The following is a 17,820-nucleotide window of genomic DNA, read 5'->3' as shown; positions in this document are numbered from 1 at the left end:
GATTTAATCGTCTTCCTTCCTTTTAAGTTCTTTCTTCAATTCTTCTACAGCAGTTCGTAGAGTTACTATTTCAGAGTGCAAGTGTGAAATAATCTCTTTCTGTTCGCTATCTATGCTTTCATGTAGTGAAGATATTTGTCTGACAACAAATTGCACTGTTGCAGAGTCAAAATCATTTGAAGGATTACCAAGATTGCACAGTCTTTTATTGCTCATGTCATAGTTTCCATCGGAAGTTATATTAAAACCTCTGCCAGCTGGTCCTTGTAATCCTAAGTTTTTGTCCAGTGGACGTCCAAATATATCGATGCTCATAGTTGTGAACACTTTGACAGTTAGCTCATGAATGAGATCATTTTCAAGAGTTTCTAGTATATAACGCCTGCCTCCCTTAGCTCTTCAATGATTGACATGATTTCGTTTGTATGACTTGGATTTCCAGCAGCTTGTGATGCCATCAATAGTTTGAGCCGATCGACCAACTCATTTGGGTCATCCCAGTATACATAATCCATTGGTGCTTTTCTTGCAATCATAAATTTAGGCAATTGTCCACCATGCTTGATGACAAAATCAGTGATATATTTGTTATATTTGACTGATGAATCTTTGTAAATACTTTTGCTTGGATCATAATTTTTTCTATGAGTATTTGTACGTTGAACAATATCCAAGTACTTTTTCTTATCATCCTGCGTAACAAGCGCATCCTGAGGTGACTTTTTAAACAATAATTCAAGCAAACCCTGAGTTATTGGATAATTCTTGCCTTTAACTGTAACTGTATCATTTGCGAATGAAATATTTGAATCACCTATATACAATTCACCGTGTTTTCTGCGTACGCCATACCTCATATCATTATCTTTGTGTTTCATACTTAAGCGTTGTAAATGATTGGTGAGTAGAGGGTTTTTTCGGGCTGGAGTACTTGATGATGGTGCTATAGCCAGTGGCGTGTCATTGAACGAGGAACTTCGATCCTCAGATATTAAACTGTTAAACGCATCTGGATCACCGTATTCAGATTTTTCAATCAAAGCCTCTTCTTTTTCCTCTTTTTTAATATCTTTTAGCTTTGAAGATTCAACTAGACTCTGCAGCGGTGTGACAATAGGCTTGAGCATTTCATCCATGGCTTTTTCAGCTGTATCTTTGCCCAGCTTCAGCAATTTATGTTTTCGTCGGATAGCATCACTGGCTTGTGATATCTGATGCAGAATATCTTTCTGCTTTGCAATTTCTTCGAGCTTCATGTTGACTGGTTAAAGTCTACAGCATGTATGACTATCGTGTAGGAAAAGTACCTCAATTTATACTAATGAAGCAGTCGAATCCTTTACGATACCTGCCACTGTTCAACTCGCTGTCTTTGTCTATTACTAAAAATCCATATTTATTCCAACATACTGAGCACAAATCTCTGAATGAGTTGTATGACATGTCTGTATTCACATGATCATTATATATGTGCTTCAAATTCATCTCATCTTGTCTGAAGAGAACGAGAAAATTTGCGTTGTCTCGTATTAAATGCTTAGGTATTCGTGTATAAGTTTGACACAGATAAAAACTATCCACATCCTTGTGTCGGCCCATACAGAAATAAGCTCTGATGTGATCCTGTTTCTCACACGCAACATCATCAAATATCATCAGTGAGTTAGGTTTGGCTTCATCGAGCTTAATTACAGTTTCATGTTCGCTGAAAGTGAAAAATCCAATACCTTCAATCTGTTTAAGCAGTGTCTCCAGAAACTGATACTTTGGTTGGTTTAGAGACTTTGAATATAGGTATATATTCTCAAATCTCAAACCGTTTAGGTGTATGATGAGAGTCAGTAGAGCATTTGTCTTTCCACAGTTGGATGGCCCACAAAACACAGCACGTACGCTGTTTGAAAGCAAAGCACCGTGTCGTTTGATTTTGATACCAGTCCCTTGCACAATTTGATCAAAGTTGATAACTGGTAACTGAGAATTTTTAAACTCCATCGCTCACGACTGTTGAACAGATTCTGAGGCTTGAGGGGTATAAATACCGGTTTATATAGAACACCAGTCATTCTTCAATCTGACATGTCTGAGAGCAGACGTGGCCGAGGTTTATTTAACAATATAATCAACAAGCTTCCGATTGAACTTCACATTCCAGGATATCAGTACTGTGGTCCTGGCACAAAGTTGACTAAGAGGTTAGTTCGAGGTGATCCAGGTATAAATCCTTTGGACTCTGCGTGTAAGGAACACGATATAGCTTACTCAAAAAATCGTGAGAATTTGGAAGCCCGTCACGCGGCTGATAAAATCCTTGCTGAGAAAGCCTGGCAACGATTTCAAGCGAAAGACGCTGGTATTGGTGAAAAAGCTGCTGCTTGGAGTGTGAACAAAATTATGAAGTTGAAAAGACGTTTCGGTATGGGACTTGAGAAAAAAACTATCAAGAAGACAACTAAGCGCAAAACAGTCAAAAGAAAGACCGCTAAGCGCAAAACTGTTAAAAGAAAGGTAGCTAAGCGTAAGACTACTAAGAGTACGACTACCAAGCGTAAGACTACCAAAAAAGATGTAGCTCTAAGACAAATTGTTGATGAAGCCAAAAAATCAATGAAACCTGGCGGAGATCCAGTTAAAACAGCTCTGGAAGGCGCTCGCAAAGCTGTCAAAAAATCTGGTGGTAGAAAAAATATCCGCTTGCCTCGTATTCTACCAGTACCCTCAAAGATTGGTGGAGTACTTCCATTCCTGATTCCCCTGTTTGCTGGGTTATCAGCTGTTGGCGCTCTCAGTGGTGGAGCTGCTGGCATTGCAAAAGCTGTGAATGATGCAAGTGCAGCCAAACATCAACTTGCTGAAAAGAAGCGTCATAACTTGAAGATGGAGGAAATAACTGTGGGTAAAGGCTTATACCTTAAACCTTACCGCAGTGGTATGGGGCTATATCTTAGGCCATACCCAGAGGGAGCTGGCTGCAAGTCAAAAAACCAGTAGAGCTACCACATCGAGCACTGACTAACATCGATTTACAGAAATATGCTAAGCAGCTTAAAATTCCGAATTTCCGTGGTGTTTTTGTGAGAAATGATTTACCAAAATCTGGACCAAAGAAAAATGAATCAGCAATTATTAATTTGGATGATAAACGTGGACCTGGCACTCAGTGGGTTGCGTACAAGAAGATTAATGATCAAGTAATTTACTTTGACAGTTTTGGTAATCTACAACCTCCACAAGATTTGATGGAATATCTCGATGTTGGTAGCGTAAAATACAACCACAAAAGGTATCGAGACTTTTGATACAATCATATGTGGTCATTTATGTTTAAAATTCTTGACTGGACAACTATAAATTGAATGACTCGAGACCACAAGGATCAGTCATGGCCGAGTCATTCACGCTGACACTATCTGGGACCTCCTCTGTGTTGGAGGCAAATTATTTCCCACCGATTGAGTTATCGCCAACAAAAAATTATGTCCTTGGACTTGTTAAATTTTTGTCATTTAATTCAATACCAAATATAGATGATGGTGCTAATAAATTGTATGTGATTGGGGGTAGATCCAAGAGAAGTGTAATCAAGAGATTTCCAGATAATCAAAAAGTAATAACAATACCAACAGGCAGTTATGAAATAAAAGATATTGAAAATTATATTAACACGGCATTGCCCAAACTGAGTTTTACATTGAAAGCAAACAACAATGAGCTGAAAAGTGAAATAAAATGTAATCAGTTTATAAATTTTGAACCTGAAGATTCTATTGGTTCAATACTTGGATTCACAAAACGTGTGCTCGAACCTAATATAACGCACACATCTGATTTACCAGTCAAGATATTGAAAATCAATGCTCTGAGAGTTGAGTGCAATATAACTACAGGAGCATACATCAACGGAGAGAAAAATCACACAATCCACGAATTTTCACCGAGAGTTCCACCAGGATATAAGATACTGGAAGTACCATCAACCATCATTTACTTGCCAGTCGCCGTACAAGCAATACATAACTTGAGACTCCGCATTGTTGATCAAGACGGTAGAATAGCAAATTTCCGTGGTGAGACTATAACGATAAGGCTGCATATAAAGAGTCTGTAATGGGTATCGTTTTTGAGACAAAGACTGGGTATAAAAAGACTGCATCATGGTCGAAGAGCATCAATCATCATCCAGCTCTGAAGGTGTTGACACGTCAGAACGCAGAGTTCCTAAAAAGTCTAGGACTAAAATTACGTGGAAAATTCACAAGATAAAAATAAATTTTTGTTGTCTTACTTGTAAAATACCTAGAAATAATGGCTGAGATTTTAAATATCAACAAATTAATTATTTTTGATGAGGCTATTGCAAACTGTGAAGCACATTCACATCTACCATATGCATCATCAACACTCAACAACAGTGATGAAATTCGAATCGCTGTCCAACATCAAGACTTATGCTTACTCCCAAGTAAAAGCACATTACATCTATATGGAAGAATGAGGAAAGCTGATGGGGCTGCTGTAAGTGCTACTACAAAGATGGTTAACATGGCTGTCTGTCATATGTTTGAAGAGATACGTTATGAGCTCAATGGCGTAGAAATCGACCGATGCAAGAATGTTGGCATAACCAGTCTTATGAAAGGATACGCCTCTCTGAGTCCAGGTCAGCAAAATATCCTGGAAAATGCTGGTTGGATCGTCAATGAAGATGATAACAAGTTGACAGATAATAGTGGAAACTTTGATGTCTCAATACCTCTGAGTTTTATTCTTGGATTTGCTGAAGATTATCACCGAATTATCATGAATGCCAAGCATGAATTGATACTGATTAGATCAAATACAGATCTTAACGCGTATATTGTTACTGCTGCAGCAGCTGATGATGTAGCGATTACAATCCAAAAAATTGAGTGGATTGTACCATACATAACAATGTCTGACAAGCAAAAAATTGAAGCTTTGAAATACATAACTTCTGATCCAGCCATACCAATCAGTTTCCGATCTTGGGAATTGTACGAGTATCCACTGTTACCGGCTACCTCTAAGCACATTTGGGCAATCAAGACAGCAAATCAACTCGAGAAACCTCGTTTCGTAATCCTTGGATTCCAAACAGCAAGAAAAAATCAATCGGATCAAAATGCCAGCGAGTTTGAACACTGCAATATCAGGGATGTTAAGCTGTTCTTGAACTCTCAAAGTTATCCGTATGGAAATTTGAACCTTAATATTGCAAATAATCAGTATGCTCTGATGTATGATATGTACAAAAATTTTCAAAGTGCTTACTATGGAAAAGAAGCTGAACCTCTACAGACAAAGAAAAAATTCCTGTCAATAGCACCTCTGTATGTAATCGATTGCTCTAAGCAAAACGAGTCAATTAAGTCTGGACCTGTGGATATACGTCTAGAGTTTGAGTCAACAGCACAGTTTGCTAATCATACATCAGCTTACTGTTTGATAATACACGATCGAATAGTGGAATATAACCCAATAAGCAGCAGTGTGAGAAAACTCACTTAGAATGCCAGTTCAGTTCAACCTCGAGCCTACCATACATCACATGTATGTGTGGGACTTTGCATCCAGACAGGCCAGAAAAGGTCCATGGGAGCAAGCAGCGAGAGATCGAGATCGATTCCAACGAAGAATCCAGCAAATAAATAAAATTATTGTACCTATACTTATCAATAAACTTAATGTAATTAAAAATAGTAAATAAAAGAACTAAATGTAATTTGATGTTTTTTTAATTTTAAACCTTACTAGTATAAAATATTATTTAGTATACAAGTTAAGTATAAAAGTTAAGTATAAAAAATAAGTATAAAAGTTAAGTATAAAAGTTAAGTATAAAAGTTAAGTACACATATTAAAACACAATTCTCTTACAATTTCTGTCATTGATTTTCCGGAATGATTAATGAGCCTGAATTTATTGTAGTTGGTCCCAATGTAGTGTAGATCCAAAGTGTTGCATAAGATCAAAAATTTCATTTTAAATATCAGATCAGGGTTGTTGAGATATTTCTGGTTGGTGGTGGCAGGGAAGAACGTTGAAAAGCGGTTTTCCAGATCGATTTCAACGTTGAGACCATGATCTGCCATAACCGTTCTAATCCCAGTTAGCTTGTAAGTTTTTCCATCCTCAAGTTCGCACATTCTCTTGAACATCAGCGGGCTTGGAGTTTTATCCTCAACTTTAACACGTTTGAAAGTTGTTGATCTCTCAATTTCATACATTGTATCAGCAACAGGATGTTTACGGTACGGCGCCATGATTGATATTCCGTCAACACTTTCCAAGTAGCAGATTTCAACAGCAGACAGCAGATTCCAGCAGCAGATTTTAACAGCAGGCAGCAGATTCCAGCACCAGGTAGCAGATTCCAGCAGCAGGTATCAGATTTTACCAGCAGGTAGCAGATTCCAGCAGCAGGCAGCAGATATATGCACCAGGTAGCAGATTTCAACAGCAGATATCAGATATATGCACCAGATAGCGACTTTCAGCAGCATACTGCAGATTTTTTGACACACAACACTATGGTACTTCACTCGTACTTCACTTTGATGAAGTATGCTCGCAGCGCGCAGCTTTTATTGCCAGAGAATGACGTCATCTATTGCGCAGTTAGAATGAGTCATAATCTAAAAATAGAAATGACTCATTCAAACTGCGCAGTTATTATAGATGGCGCACCAAAAAAATTAACATAACCCTAAAAAATAGGCGGGAAAGGCATCAACATAACCTAGAAATCATAATAAATAGGCGGGAAAACAAACTATTTCGTGTAAAGATGGCGCTGTGAACAAAAGAAACTACGCAGTTAGAGAACTACGCAGTTGAACAGGTTCAAACCTGTCAAATAATGTACTACGCAATTCATATTCTCGGATAATATACTACGCAGTTCATATTCTCGAAAAATCTACTACGCAGTTCGAATGCCTAATAAAATAATTAGCCAATAAAAATTATTGAGTGGTGGGGGAAGAGTTATAAAAGGCTGAATTGGCTTCAAGAGTCATCATTCAGTCTCTTCCCGTTGTCCAGAGCAGTCAAAATGGAGATCATCCTGGATGTTCAAGGATTTCGCGGTTCCGATAATTACTTCATTGTTAAGGAACTAGCTTCAATAACAATTCAACATGCAATTGATGGTGTTGAAGAATTAACATGTACATTATTCGAACCACCATATCATTGGAAATTATTGTCTGAGAAATATCAACATCAGAATACTTGGCTGACAAGAAATTATCATGGAATCGGTTGGAACGCTGGAACAACTTCATACTACAACCTCAGAAATCTTATAAATTATTTAACTAAGAATAAGAAAATAATTTATGTAAAAGGTGCTGAGAAAAGTTATGGATTCAAGATTACATTGAATGTAACAAAATTGTAATTGATCTTGATGATTTTAAATGTCCATCACTGAAAAGCATGAAAATATGTAATAATAATTTCTGTAAATATCATAATTATTTAACTGATTCATGCGCACTGGAAAATGTAAAAAATTTAAAAGATTGGTTTATTAATAATCAATAAATTTATTAAAACATGAATTTAATCTTTTTATTATCCCTAATAAAATAGTTTTAAGATTAAATTAATTTTTCAAAATAATTCTAAGTTGATTTTAATCCCTTGAGATGTCGCTGATTTGGTATTATATCTTACGAAGTAATTTTACCTCATAAATAACGTTTAGGATTGAAACTATAGCGAGAGAGAAAGAATTAATAATATTTATCGTTGAAAAAGCGCGGATGTTGCGTTATTTCAAAAACAACTTTTCCAAATGCAATCAAAATACACCACAGTTGATGCTTATTTGACACTAGAGATGGCGTGAGTGTATAAGTCTTGGCATCGATTAGGCATTAACTGTAGTGTATATGAAAACTTTACCGACTATAATAACATTAAATAAATTTGATAAAATTACAATAACTTTCTAATTTATTTATAATATCAATAATAAAAAATATTTTTAAGTACAAAATTGAATACAAAATCGCTCTAACAGTTAGGAGAAAAAAATTTTTTTTATTATTCGAACTGGCTGCTTCCGCGCGCCAAAAGTTAACCGGTAGCAGAATTTTGATAGGCTGATATTTTATTGAAAAAATAAATTAACTTTGAAAAAAATTTGAATTTAGGTATACTGAAAAATTATTATCATATATATCCAATCATTTCTACATGATAATGTTTATTATCAATTTTTTTATTAACATCAAAATGCCGACTTGCCGGTTGTGTATAGTGTGTTTTTACGTAAAAGGCCAATCAGCATCATGCGTTTTGGGACTAAGAGTTTCTATTGGTTGATGCCACAGAACTTTCTTCTAATAGGAAGAAAGAAATAATGCGTAGATAAAAATTATGTGAAGATAGACATGTTAAAACTTGTAAAGCGTTAGTTTTGTAAAACAAAAGTGCCAGCAAGTGCGTTGTAAGTTATTTTTCTACTAATGAATACTTATTATTATTATTATTTCTATCATAAATATATTGACACAAAATAATTATTAAACGAATAAACATTTTATTTTTTTAAATTAAAATTTTTAATCACAAAACTTGAGTGTTGGTTTAAAGATAATAATTTCTTAACATTATTCGTAATGTTTTATTATTGTAGATTTAATAATTATCTATAAGTTAATTAATTTATATGGTATATTTAGAAACATTTGAGGCATCAACAACGACTACAACTGAATGATAAACGATTATCGACGGAAAATAAGGTAAAAAATTTTAATGTATTTGAGGAACTAAATTTCAAAAGATATTCTTTTTAATAGAATTTAAATAAAATAATTTTTTCAATTACTTAGATGGGTTCAGTCATGAGTTACGAGATGATTATACCGGAGGAGTGGTACATGAATTTTAGTAAGCACCAAATTTTCAATGAAATTTTACACCGAATAAAGTATCTACAACAAAATGGCAAAGAATTTGAGGGTTCAGAGTTTACAATTGGTGAATTCAAAACAAATTTATCAATATTTGATGTAGAATCATGTTGGTGTTTTACTCGAAAAGATGATATCAGTATTAATGCTCAAAATTACTTCTTCAGTGGCAATTTGATAAATGAAATGTTTCCTGATGTTCGATCAATTTACGCGATCAATCAACAACGGAGAAACCTTCAAATTATGAGTTTTAATTTAACTAATATGAATTTAATTAATGATGATGATGGTTTTTATGAAGAAAATAGACTTGACTACTTGAATAGCTCTGAAGGTATACTTCAGTATAATGCAATAATTCCAAAGGAATGGCTAGCACGATGGACCTTAGCTGAAATAGTTCAAGAAGTAAATCTCAGAATAGCTACTATAATGAGAAATGAAGGTGATTTAGATAATGCTATGTTTACAATTGCTGGACAAACGACAATTTTGAAGATCGTAAATGAAAGATTCTACTGGTGGTTTAAAAAATGGAATCATGACTACCCGAAAATAGACGAGTACCATTTCACAGATAACGTTTTGATAAATTATTTTCATGAATTGATTATTGAAAAAATGGATACATAATTGAAACGTTTATTATAAGAAAAAATTTTTTATATAAATATATATTATATTTTTTTTAAAAGAAACAATTACTTTAATAATGTTTAGTACTAATTATTATTATTATTATGAAAAAATAAATATTATTATTGAATGGAATAAAGAATAATTTTTTTATATCAGCATAGTTTATATTTTGTTAGAAAAATATTGATTTTTTGATGAGGTTTATTATTATTATTATTATTATTATTATTATTATTATTATTTTTATTATTATTATTGTTATTATTATTATTATTATTATTATTATTTTTATTATTATTGTTATTATTATTATTATTATGAATCCAATTTAGACTTGAGGTAACTTAGAATATTAATTATTTTTAAAGATATAGCTTAAATATTAAGACGCGCCAGTGTCTGATAGATGATTGCGAAGTGGGGAGTATAGCCCGATAGTAGCAGCATGCTGTTGCTGCTGGAAGACAACTTCATTACTCTCCTAAAGGTGGCGTGGTAAAAGGTAGCGGCGGACTAGGTGGTTTGAACCACTCTCATTCCCCGCTATAAATAAGCTTATAGTATATATGACTGCCGCAAGGCGAGTAGGATGTAAACTAATAGTAGATGTCACTACTGTAAGAGGCGCGGAATTTTAATTAAAAATATAATCTCTGACATATCTACATTAACATTTGAATTATAAATAAATATCTTAAATTTAAAAATGTGTGGAATTAAAAATAATAACAATGAATTATTTATATTAAAATAGAATATTTTTATTGATTTAAATAGGTTTACTGGTGCTTTTTACATCAAGACTAGAGTTAATAAATTCAAATTTATTGTATTTTCCACCATGGTAACGCATAAATAAGTGGTTTGATTCTGATAAATCATTCAACATCTCCATGACACCATCCCCCTTTAATAATACTGCAGCTCTAGCCGGTAAATAGATGTTGAACTCGTTATCAATATTTGCAACAATCCTTATTCCATACTGTGTTGAGACTTGGTTTAACCCTTTGATTTTGTACTCCCGATTTAACTCCAACTCAGTCATTTTCTTGATGGGTAAGAGTCCCACCAAACAATTAACCTCATTCAGCTTGGAAAGATCCATAGTTGAAAGCTGTAAAATATTATTAATTTAAAAATTAATCAGTTGCTTAATTATAGTTAATTGATAAGACAATTGAAAATTAATTAGTGATGACTTACAATTGATAGTACTCGATGAACTTTGGGTATACTCGTACTTCAATGATAACTTTTACACACCAGGAGCTCGTACTTCACTGGAGACGTGTACTTCGTTTTTGTGAAGTATGGGCAGAGCGCGCTGCTTTTATAGCCAGAGGATACTACGCAGTTACCCCCACTCTTCCACCTCAAAACCGGTTTGATGACGTCATCTATTGCGCAGTAAGAACAGTATGAGTCATCTACTACGCAGTTACATAACCTTGAACAGGTTTAAACCAATCAGATGACGTCATCAACTACGCAGTTAGTGATAGAACAAAGGAAACTGCGCAGTTACGTGACCTTGAACAGGCTTAGACTTGTTTAGAGGTAGACAGAAACCCCAGCAGATGGCGTATCTTCTCGCATGTACTTGTTATACATGCAGTTTGAATATATATACAATTTCTTGGGAGATATATGAAAAGGTACTAGTGATTCCAACAGCGACTGGGTCAGGTTTGAATCACTAGTACCTTTTTTTAACAAAATGTCGGATTCAAAATGATAGATATCGACATCAAGATGGCGGACATCTACATAGAAATGGCGGATTCAAGATGGCGGATTCAAAATGGCGGATATCTGCACCAAATGGCGGATTCAAGATGGCGGATATCTGCACCAAACTGCGCAGTAAAGATGGCGGATTCAAAATGGCGGATTCAAGATGGCGGGTGTCTGCATCAAAATGGTGGATATCGGCATCAAATGGCGGATATCGGATATCGGATTCAAGATAGCGGCAATCGGATAGCGGCTATCGGATGGCGGATAGCGGCCACCAGATAGCGGATTCAAAATGGCAGATATCGGATTCAAAATGGCGGATATCAGATAGCAGCCACCAGATGGGGGGCATAAAAAATGGCGGTAAAATGGCGGATAGATTTAAAAATGGCGGCAGAATTCACCACCAGCGCCACCTACACCCAAGTCGATAAAAACCTCGTCCATAACCTCAAAAATGTGGTAAAACATGTCATCCATATCGATCGTGATACCTACTGTCGGTAAAACAGATCCCCTCCACATCGATGGTAATACCTACAACCTCGTCCATAACCTCAAAAATGTGGTAAAACATGTCATCCATATCGACAGTAATACCTACTGTCGGTAAAACAGACCCCCTCCATATCGACGGAGGGTACTTAGCATGGACACGAACCCACAAATCTGTTTTACCGACGGAGACGCACCCCCCCTGTTTAACTACTTTTATAACTTTTTTAAGAAAAATACATAACAATAGGTTTTAACATATTAGTGTTTTTTTTTTTTAATATATTTTATTTTAAATTTTATATTTTAGTTTTTCAATTTTTATAAGTATTGTTTATAATTTATTTCACTAATATTTAAAACATCTCAGTTAAACAGTTGTTTTTTTATTAATCACACATGTTTAAAAAATATCTAAGTAAAAGTGAAAAAAAATAATTAAAAATTAATGCATAAACAAAAATAAAAAAAAATTATAATCTTAATACACTTAGTAATTCTAGATTTTCTTATCGACAGTATTAATTATCAATAATTATGCTTTAATGCTACATAATAGTTTATCATGGTAAACATCTAGTAACTTATTGACTGTCATTACTTAATAAATATTAATATTGATAATCTTAACACCTAAATTCACCTGTTATTCAACTTAATTATACTGATACGAATATATAAAATTAAAAGAACACTTAGAGCTCAAACAATTATTGAAATATTCCATAAATAAATAGTTAGCTTACATATATATAAAAATACATACTAGTAACTTTGAATAAAATATTTTTGCCTTAAAACTAATGTTCTTTTTTTTTTTTTTTTTTTTTTAATTTATGAAAACTGACTCTTTTTCGTCATTTTGTTCAATCTTACATTTTTAATTTTTATGAGTATTGTTTTGTACTATATTTCATTAATATTTTAAACATCTCAGTTAAACAGTTGTTTTTTCTTTTATCACACATGTTTAACAACTATTTAAATGAAAAATATTTAAAAATTATTGCATAAACAAAAACAAAAAAAAAAGTTATTATCTCAATGCACTTAGTAATTCTAGATTTTCTTATCGACAGTATTAATTATTAATAAGTTTGCTTTTTAGGCTACATAATAGTTTATCATGGTAAACATCTAGTAACTTATTGACTGTCATTACTTAATAAATATTAATATTGATAATCTTAACATCTAAATTCACATCTTATTCAACTTATGCTGATACTAATATATTTAATAAAAATAACACTTAGAGCTCAAAAAATTATTGAAATATTCCATAAATAAATAGTTATCTTACACACATAAATAAATATGTGACAGTAACTTTGAATAAAATATTTTTTTCTTAAAACTAATGTTTTTTTTTTTTTTAATTTTTATGAGAACTGACTCTTTTTCATTATTTCTATTACTTTTTTTTGTATCATCATCTTATACAAACAGTTATTTTTTTTTCAAATCACCCATGTTTATAGTGTATTCAAGTAAGAGATTATTTAAAAAAAAAATTAACGCATAAACATAATAAAAAAAAAAAAAAGGAAAAATATTTTTCAGCACACATCAATTTTAGTTTTTTTTTCATTAAAAGAACACTTAGAACTTGAAGTATTATTAAACTATTTCATAAATAGTTTTCTCATATTCATAAAAAATACATGATAGTATTTTTTAATATATTTTATTTTTAAATCTTATCTTTTTTTAAAATTTTTTTTTATGAGTACTGATTTTTGCATTTTTGATAATTTATATCACTTATTTAACGTATCACAATCTTAGTTAATAAGTTATTTTATAAATCACCCATCTTGAGATTACATTTCAGCTCGAAACAACTCAAAATATCAAATACTATAAAACATCACATGTTATTAATATTTTTACCTCCACTGACAATTTTAAACTTAATTTAGTTACGATCATGAAAAAAAAAGTCTTTGACTTTTCTGTTCTGGCTCCGTATCTGATAATACCTCGATCTCCAGTACCTAAAAACCAAAGTATTAAAAATCATATTATTATTTTAATTAAATTTATTCACTTACGTTGCGTCTCGGTCTCTTTGGTATCTTCCTCTTCGATTACGCATTGGGCCCACAGCATCTTGGTTTGGTCCATAATTTTCCTGCTGCCAACCATTGTCAACATTTTGGCCTCTATGTTGCGGCCACCCTCGTCCATTATCATAGTCATAGCCTAGGTTTTGATTCCTACGATGATCCAATGCGTTTTGATTCATGTAAACTCTAACTTGATTTTGTCGCTCATTATCTCTCGGCCTCAAAACCTGTCTTGGAACTAGAACTTCACGTTGATGCCTAGCTTTTCTGTCTAAATCTCTTCCATATAAATTTTCGTAAGCAAGACGCGCTCTATTAGCCCTCTCTTCGTTTTCTTGTATAATTGCTGCCAATCTTTGACGACGCTCATCATCATTCATCACTCTTGCGTCGCGACGACCTCGTACACCACCATCATTTCCTAAGTCACCTGGAGCTTGTCTAATCCTTTCACCGTTTGGGTCTTCAGGATTTGCTTCAATCTCCAAATTCTGTTGACGGTTACCCAGAAGATTTGGAATTGGGATTTCTCCATCGTTTCTTGGAGGATCATTCTGTTGTACGTTGTCCCCATCACCATTTCTTGGAACAAACTCGGCAGCATTGGGATTTAATCCATCATTTTCCGGACGAATTTCATCATCAAGATTATTTCTTGAGCGATTATTATTCCTACAGTTACCTGCTAAATCTACATTCTGAAAGAGATCCTCCAAAAAAGCCTCATCGTCGATTTCCATGGTGCTTAACCTAAAAAAATAGAAAAAATAAAAATTATTATTTTATCATCACTACGATTATTAATTTCATGAATTATTATATATTTTTTCTCAATACTTACCGCAGTATTTAATGCAAAAATAGAATTTTTTTTTTAATTAAACACAGCTTGAATTTTTTGTCTTTAAATTCACACGGGCTGGCGATGCATGAAAAGGCCTGTGATTATCAATAAATGCAGCAAAATGCAGTGTAGGTTCTATGGAGACTATACACTATGTGTACAGTCTCCATAGTAATTCGATCACTGGTAGCACTACTTCTATTCATTTTAAGATGTCACTACTTGCATAGGTAGCGGCAATTTTTGAATTTAAAATAATTTTTATTATAAATCATTAAATGGTTGGAATTTTGGCACTTAATTTTTTTTCAATTTAATGCATTCAAATGCGATTCATAACATTTTTTATAGTTATAATTTTAGCGAATTTTTTTTTTCTATTTCATTAATTTTACTCTCTAAAATAAGAAATATAAAAAAAACTTAAAGTTAGCCGTTAGTCGAAATTCACAACAGATGGATTACGATTTGTTATTGGTCAAATTCAGCCGCGCGCACAACACGTGATCCATATATACGATATATATTGTATTGTTGTGGCTAGATATTGTGCTAAGTTATTCGGAGTTGGAATATCAATTAACTCTTCAAAATTATTTTATGTTCTAGGTTACAACACACTTCTTATTACGGATAAATTAATTTAATCATTCATAGTAATTACGTATTTTACTTTTCATTACAGAGATTCCCCTATTTTTTATTAATTTTTTTTTTTTTTAAATTAGTTTTGCGTTATTTATTTTGAGGTTTTGAGGTTAAAATACTTTCTTGTTAAAAACCAAGCGGTAAGTAAAAGTTTTTATTTATAATTATCCTAAAGGAATTAAATTATTTTTTGATTGTTTTTCTTCACATTTCTTAACAGTAAATGAAAATTACATTAGTGAAAATAAATTTTACAAAAATACTAATTTTTCATTGCCATTTATCAAACAAATTTATCAAACAACTCATTAATTAATTTTTTTTTTTTCAGGTACTTTTGCTGTAGATAATTGGAATTTGTTAATATCTGCTTTCAATCAGCAGTCAATTTTTCTTATTTTGCTGGTACAGCATTGCTTAAATAAATAATCTGCTTATGATCAGCAGTCAGTTTTCTTATTCTGCTTGTCTAGCAGTTAAAAATATATTATTTTTTTATCTGCTTGTAAAAAGCAGTCGAAATAAAATTCGAATTTATAATTTTGCATGCCTTAAGCGCGAAGCGCGCAGGTATGCTCTACTCTCGCCTAAAAATCGTGATTTTGATTAAAACGTAATTTTCATAATTTAAACGAAAAAAATTATGGATAAAAAGCATATTGAAATAAATAATAGTAACTATAGAACACATTAAAAAAATTTTCTTATCGATTAAATAAGATTTCTCAGAAAAAACTCGTTTTTCTGATGAATTAAATGAATAAGAGCGTGGTATTCACGGGAGCTATGGGCTTGACAACACCACAACTTTGTCAAAAATCACTTTCACGATTTAATTTTTTTTTTGTTTTATTCCTGAGGAAGTTTATCAAAACCCTTGTGAAAATTGCGTGTCAAAATAATTCCGTTTCGATACAGTTAATTTTTTTCGATTGTCAGTTCGGTGACTTTTTCTGCGATTTTGGCAGCCATATGTATTATTTTTCATAAACAGAATTGAAATAACTATAAAACAAGCAGAAACTATACATACATGATGGTATAATTACTAACTGTTTTATCATCTGTTAAAATTTTTCATTAGTTCGACCTACAGAGGGTATAATACTACTCGCGGGAAATTCAAATTAAAAACGAATAATTTTTGTTATGATCTAAATATTTTATGTATTACATGAGCGCTTAAGGCATGCTCATTTGGATTTTCAAACTTTTTTTAAATTTAAAATTTCGCACCTTTTTTTTTAATTAAAATTATAATAATTCATATTAGTCATCGCGCTGTATTTACTCAATATTATTTCGACTGAGAACCAGTTGTTTAATTGATTAAATAATAATCTTAATAATAATATAAACAAATATAATAATAATAATAATGATAATAATATACAAATAATGTGAATAATGAAATAATAATGGAACATTAAGTGAAATAAAATTATATTTACTCATTTTAAGAATACCCGAATTTAAATTGTAAATGAATTCAAATTTGAATTAATCGCCTAATTTGTCAGACCTGCTGAGTGCATCTAGAGGCAATGCAGTTAACAACCGGACAAGAAATTCAAATGATGTACAAGAACAATAAATTTGGATTGAAATTTTAATAAAATATTTGAAATAATTCAAATTCGTGCTTTTCTGACAGGTAGTGTCACCTGCCGGATGCATTTAGAAGCATCACAGTCCGTAGCCGGAAAAGAAATGAAAACAATCCACACTAAATATTTACATCAAATGCCAACAGCAAATATTAATAATTATTATTAAATTAAAAAATTATGATAATAATAACAATAATGAAACGTTAAATAGAATAAAATTGCATTTAATTATTTTACTAATACCCGCAATAAAATTTTAAATGGATTCAAATTTGAATTAACCGCCTATGTTGTCAGACGTTCAATGGAAATGGAATGACTCTGATACTATACAGTAGTATACTATCCTCAGAGCATTGAATTGTACCAACTTAAAAACTTAAAAATCTAAAACAGAGTAATTATCCACAGAGGATCTCAGATGCCAAATGGAAATGGACTAACTCTGATACTAAACATGTACTATCCGCATCGAACTAAACTGTACCAACTTCGAAATAAAAAATTCGACCGAAATTAGTAAAATCTCTCGTAGATCCGAAAAACGGGGGAGCGAAAATTTTATTATAAATTAGGATAACGTTAAATAATATAAAAAACAATATAATTTTTGGTGTTTTATAAAAAGGACTAATAATTGAACTATTAAAGCGGGTGTCAAGTGTTGACATGGACGTAGTAATAAAATAAATCGAGTTAAAAATATGGTGAGGTTATGTTGACATCTGACTCGAGAAAAGAGGCACAGTAGCCTCACGCCTACACGTTCACACACATTATTACATATGTTGTTGAACGTGTACTAACTTGAGCACTATTGTGC

General features: G+C 32.4%; 3 protein-coding genes across 3 annotated transcripts; 1 reads left to right on the top strand and 2 right to left on the bottom strand.

The window, feature by feature from the left end:
* Positions 1 to 368: 368 nt before the first annotated feature.
* Positions 369 to 1,256, bottom strand: LOC123259025. The gene has a single exon (XM_044719284.1). It carries the CDS (start codon positions 1,254 to 1,256, stop codon positions 369 to 371), a length of 888 nt encoding a protein of 295 aa, XP_044575219.1.
* A 3,049-nt stretch (positions 1,257 to 4,305) lies between these two features.
* Positions 4,306 to 5,529, top strand: LOC123259024. Its single transcript, XM_044719283.1, has one exon. It carries the CDS (start codon positions 4,306 to 4,308, stop codon positions 5,527 to 5,529), a length of 1,224 nt encoding a protein of 407 aa, XP_044575218.1.
* An 8,037-nt stretch (positions 5,530 to 13,566) lies between these two features.
* On the bottom strand, positions 13,567 to 14,931 carry LOC123258885. The gene is made up of 3 exons (XM_044719151.1): positions 14,737 to 14,931; positions 13,881 to 14,645; positions 13,567 to 13,823 (listed from the first exon to the last, which is right to left on the bottom strand). The coding sequence occupies exons 2-3, from the start codon at positions 14,633 to 14,635 to the stop codon at positions 13,745 to 13,747; spliced, it is 834 nt and encodes a 277-aa protein (XP_044575086.1). The 5' UTR covers positions 14,636 to 14,645; positions 14,737 to 14,931; the 3' UTR covers positions 13,567 to 13,744.
* Positions 14,932 to 17,820: the final 2,889 nt, after the last annotated feature.

The sequence above is a fragment of the Cotesia glomerata genome, linkage group LG2 (assembly GCF_020080835.1).
Source record: "Cotesia glomerata isolate CgM1 linkage group LG2, MPM_Cglom_v2.3, whole genome shotgun sequence".
NCBI lineage: Eukaryota > Metazoa > Arthropoda > Insecta > Hymenoptera > Braconidae > Cotesia > Cotesia glomerata.
This window is presented reverse-complemented; position numbering and strand designations above follow the sequence as displayed.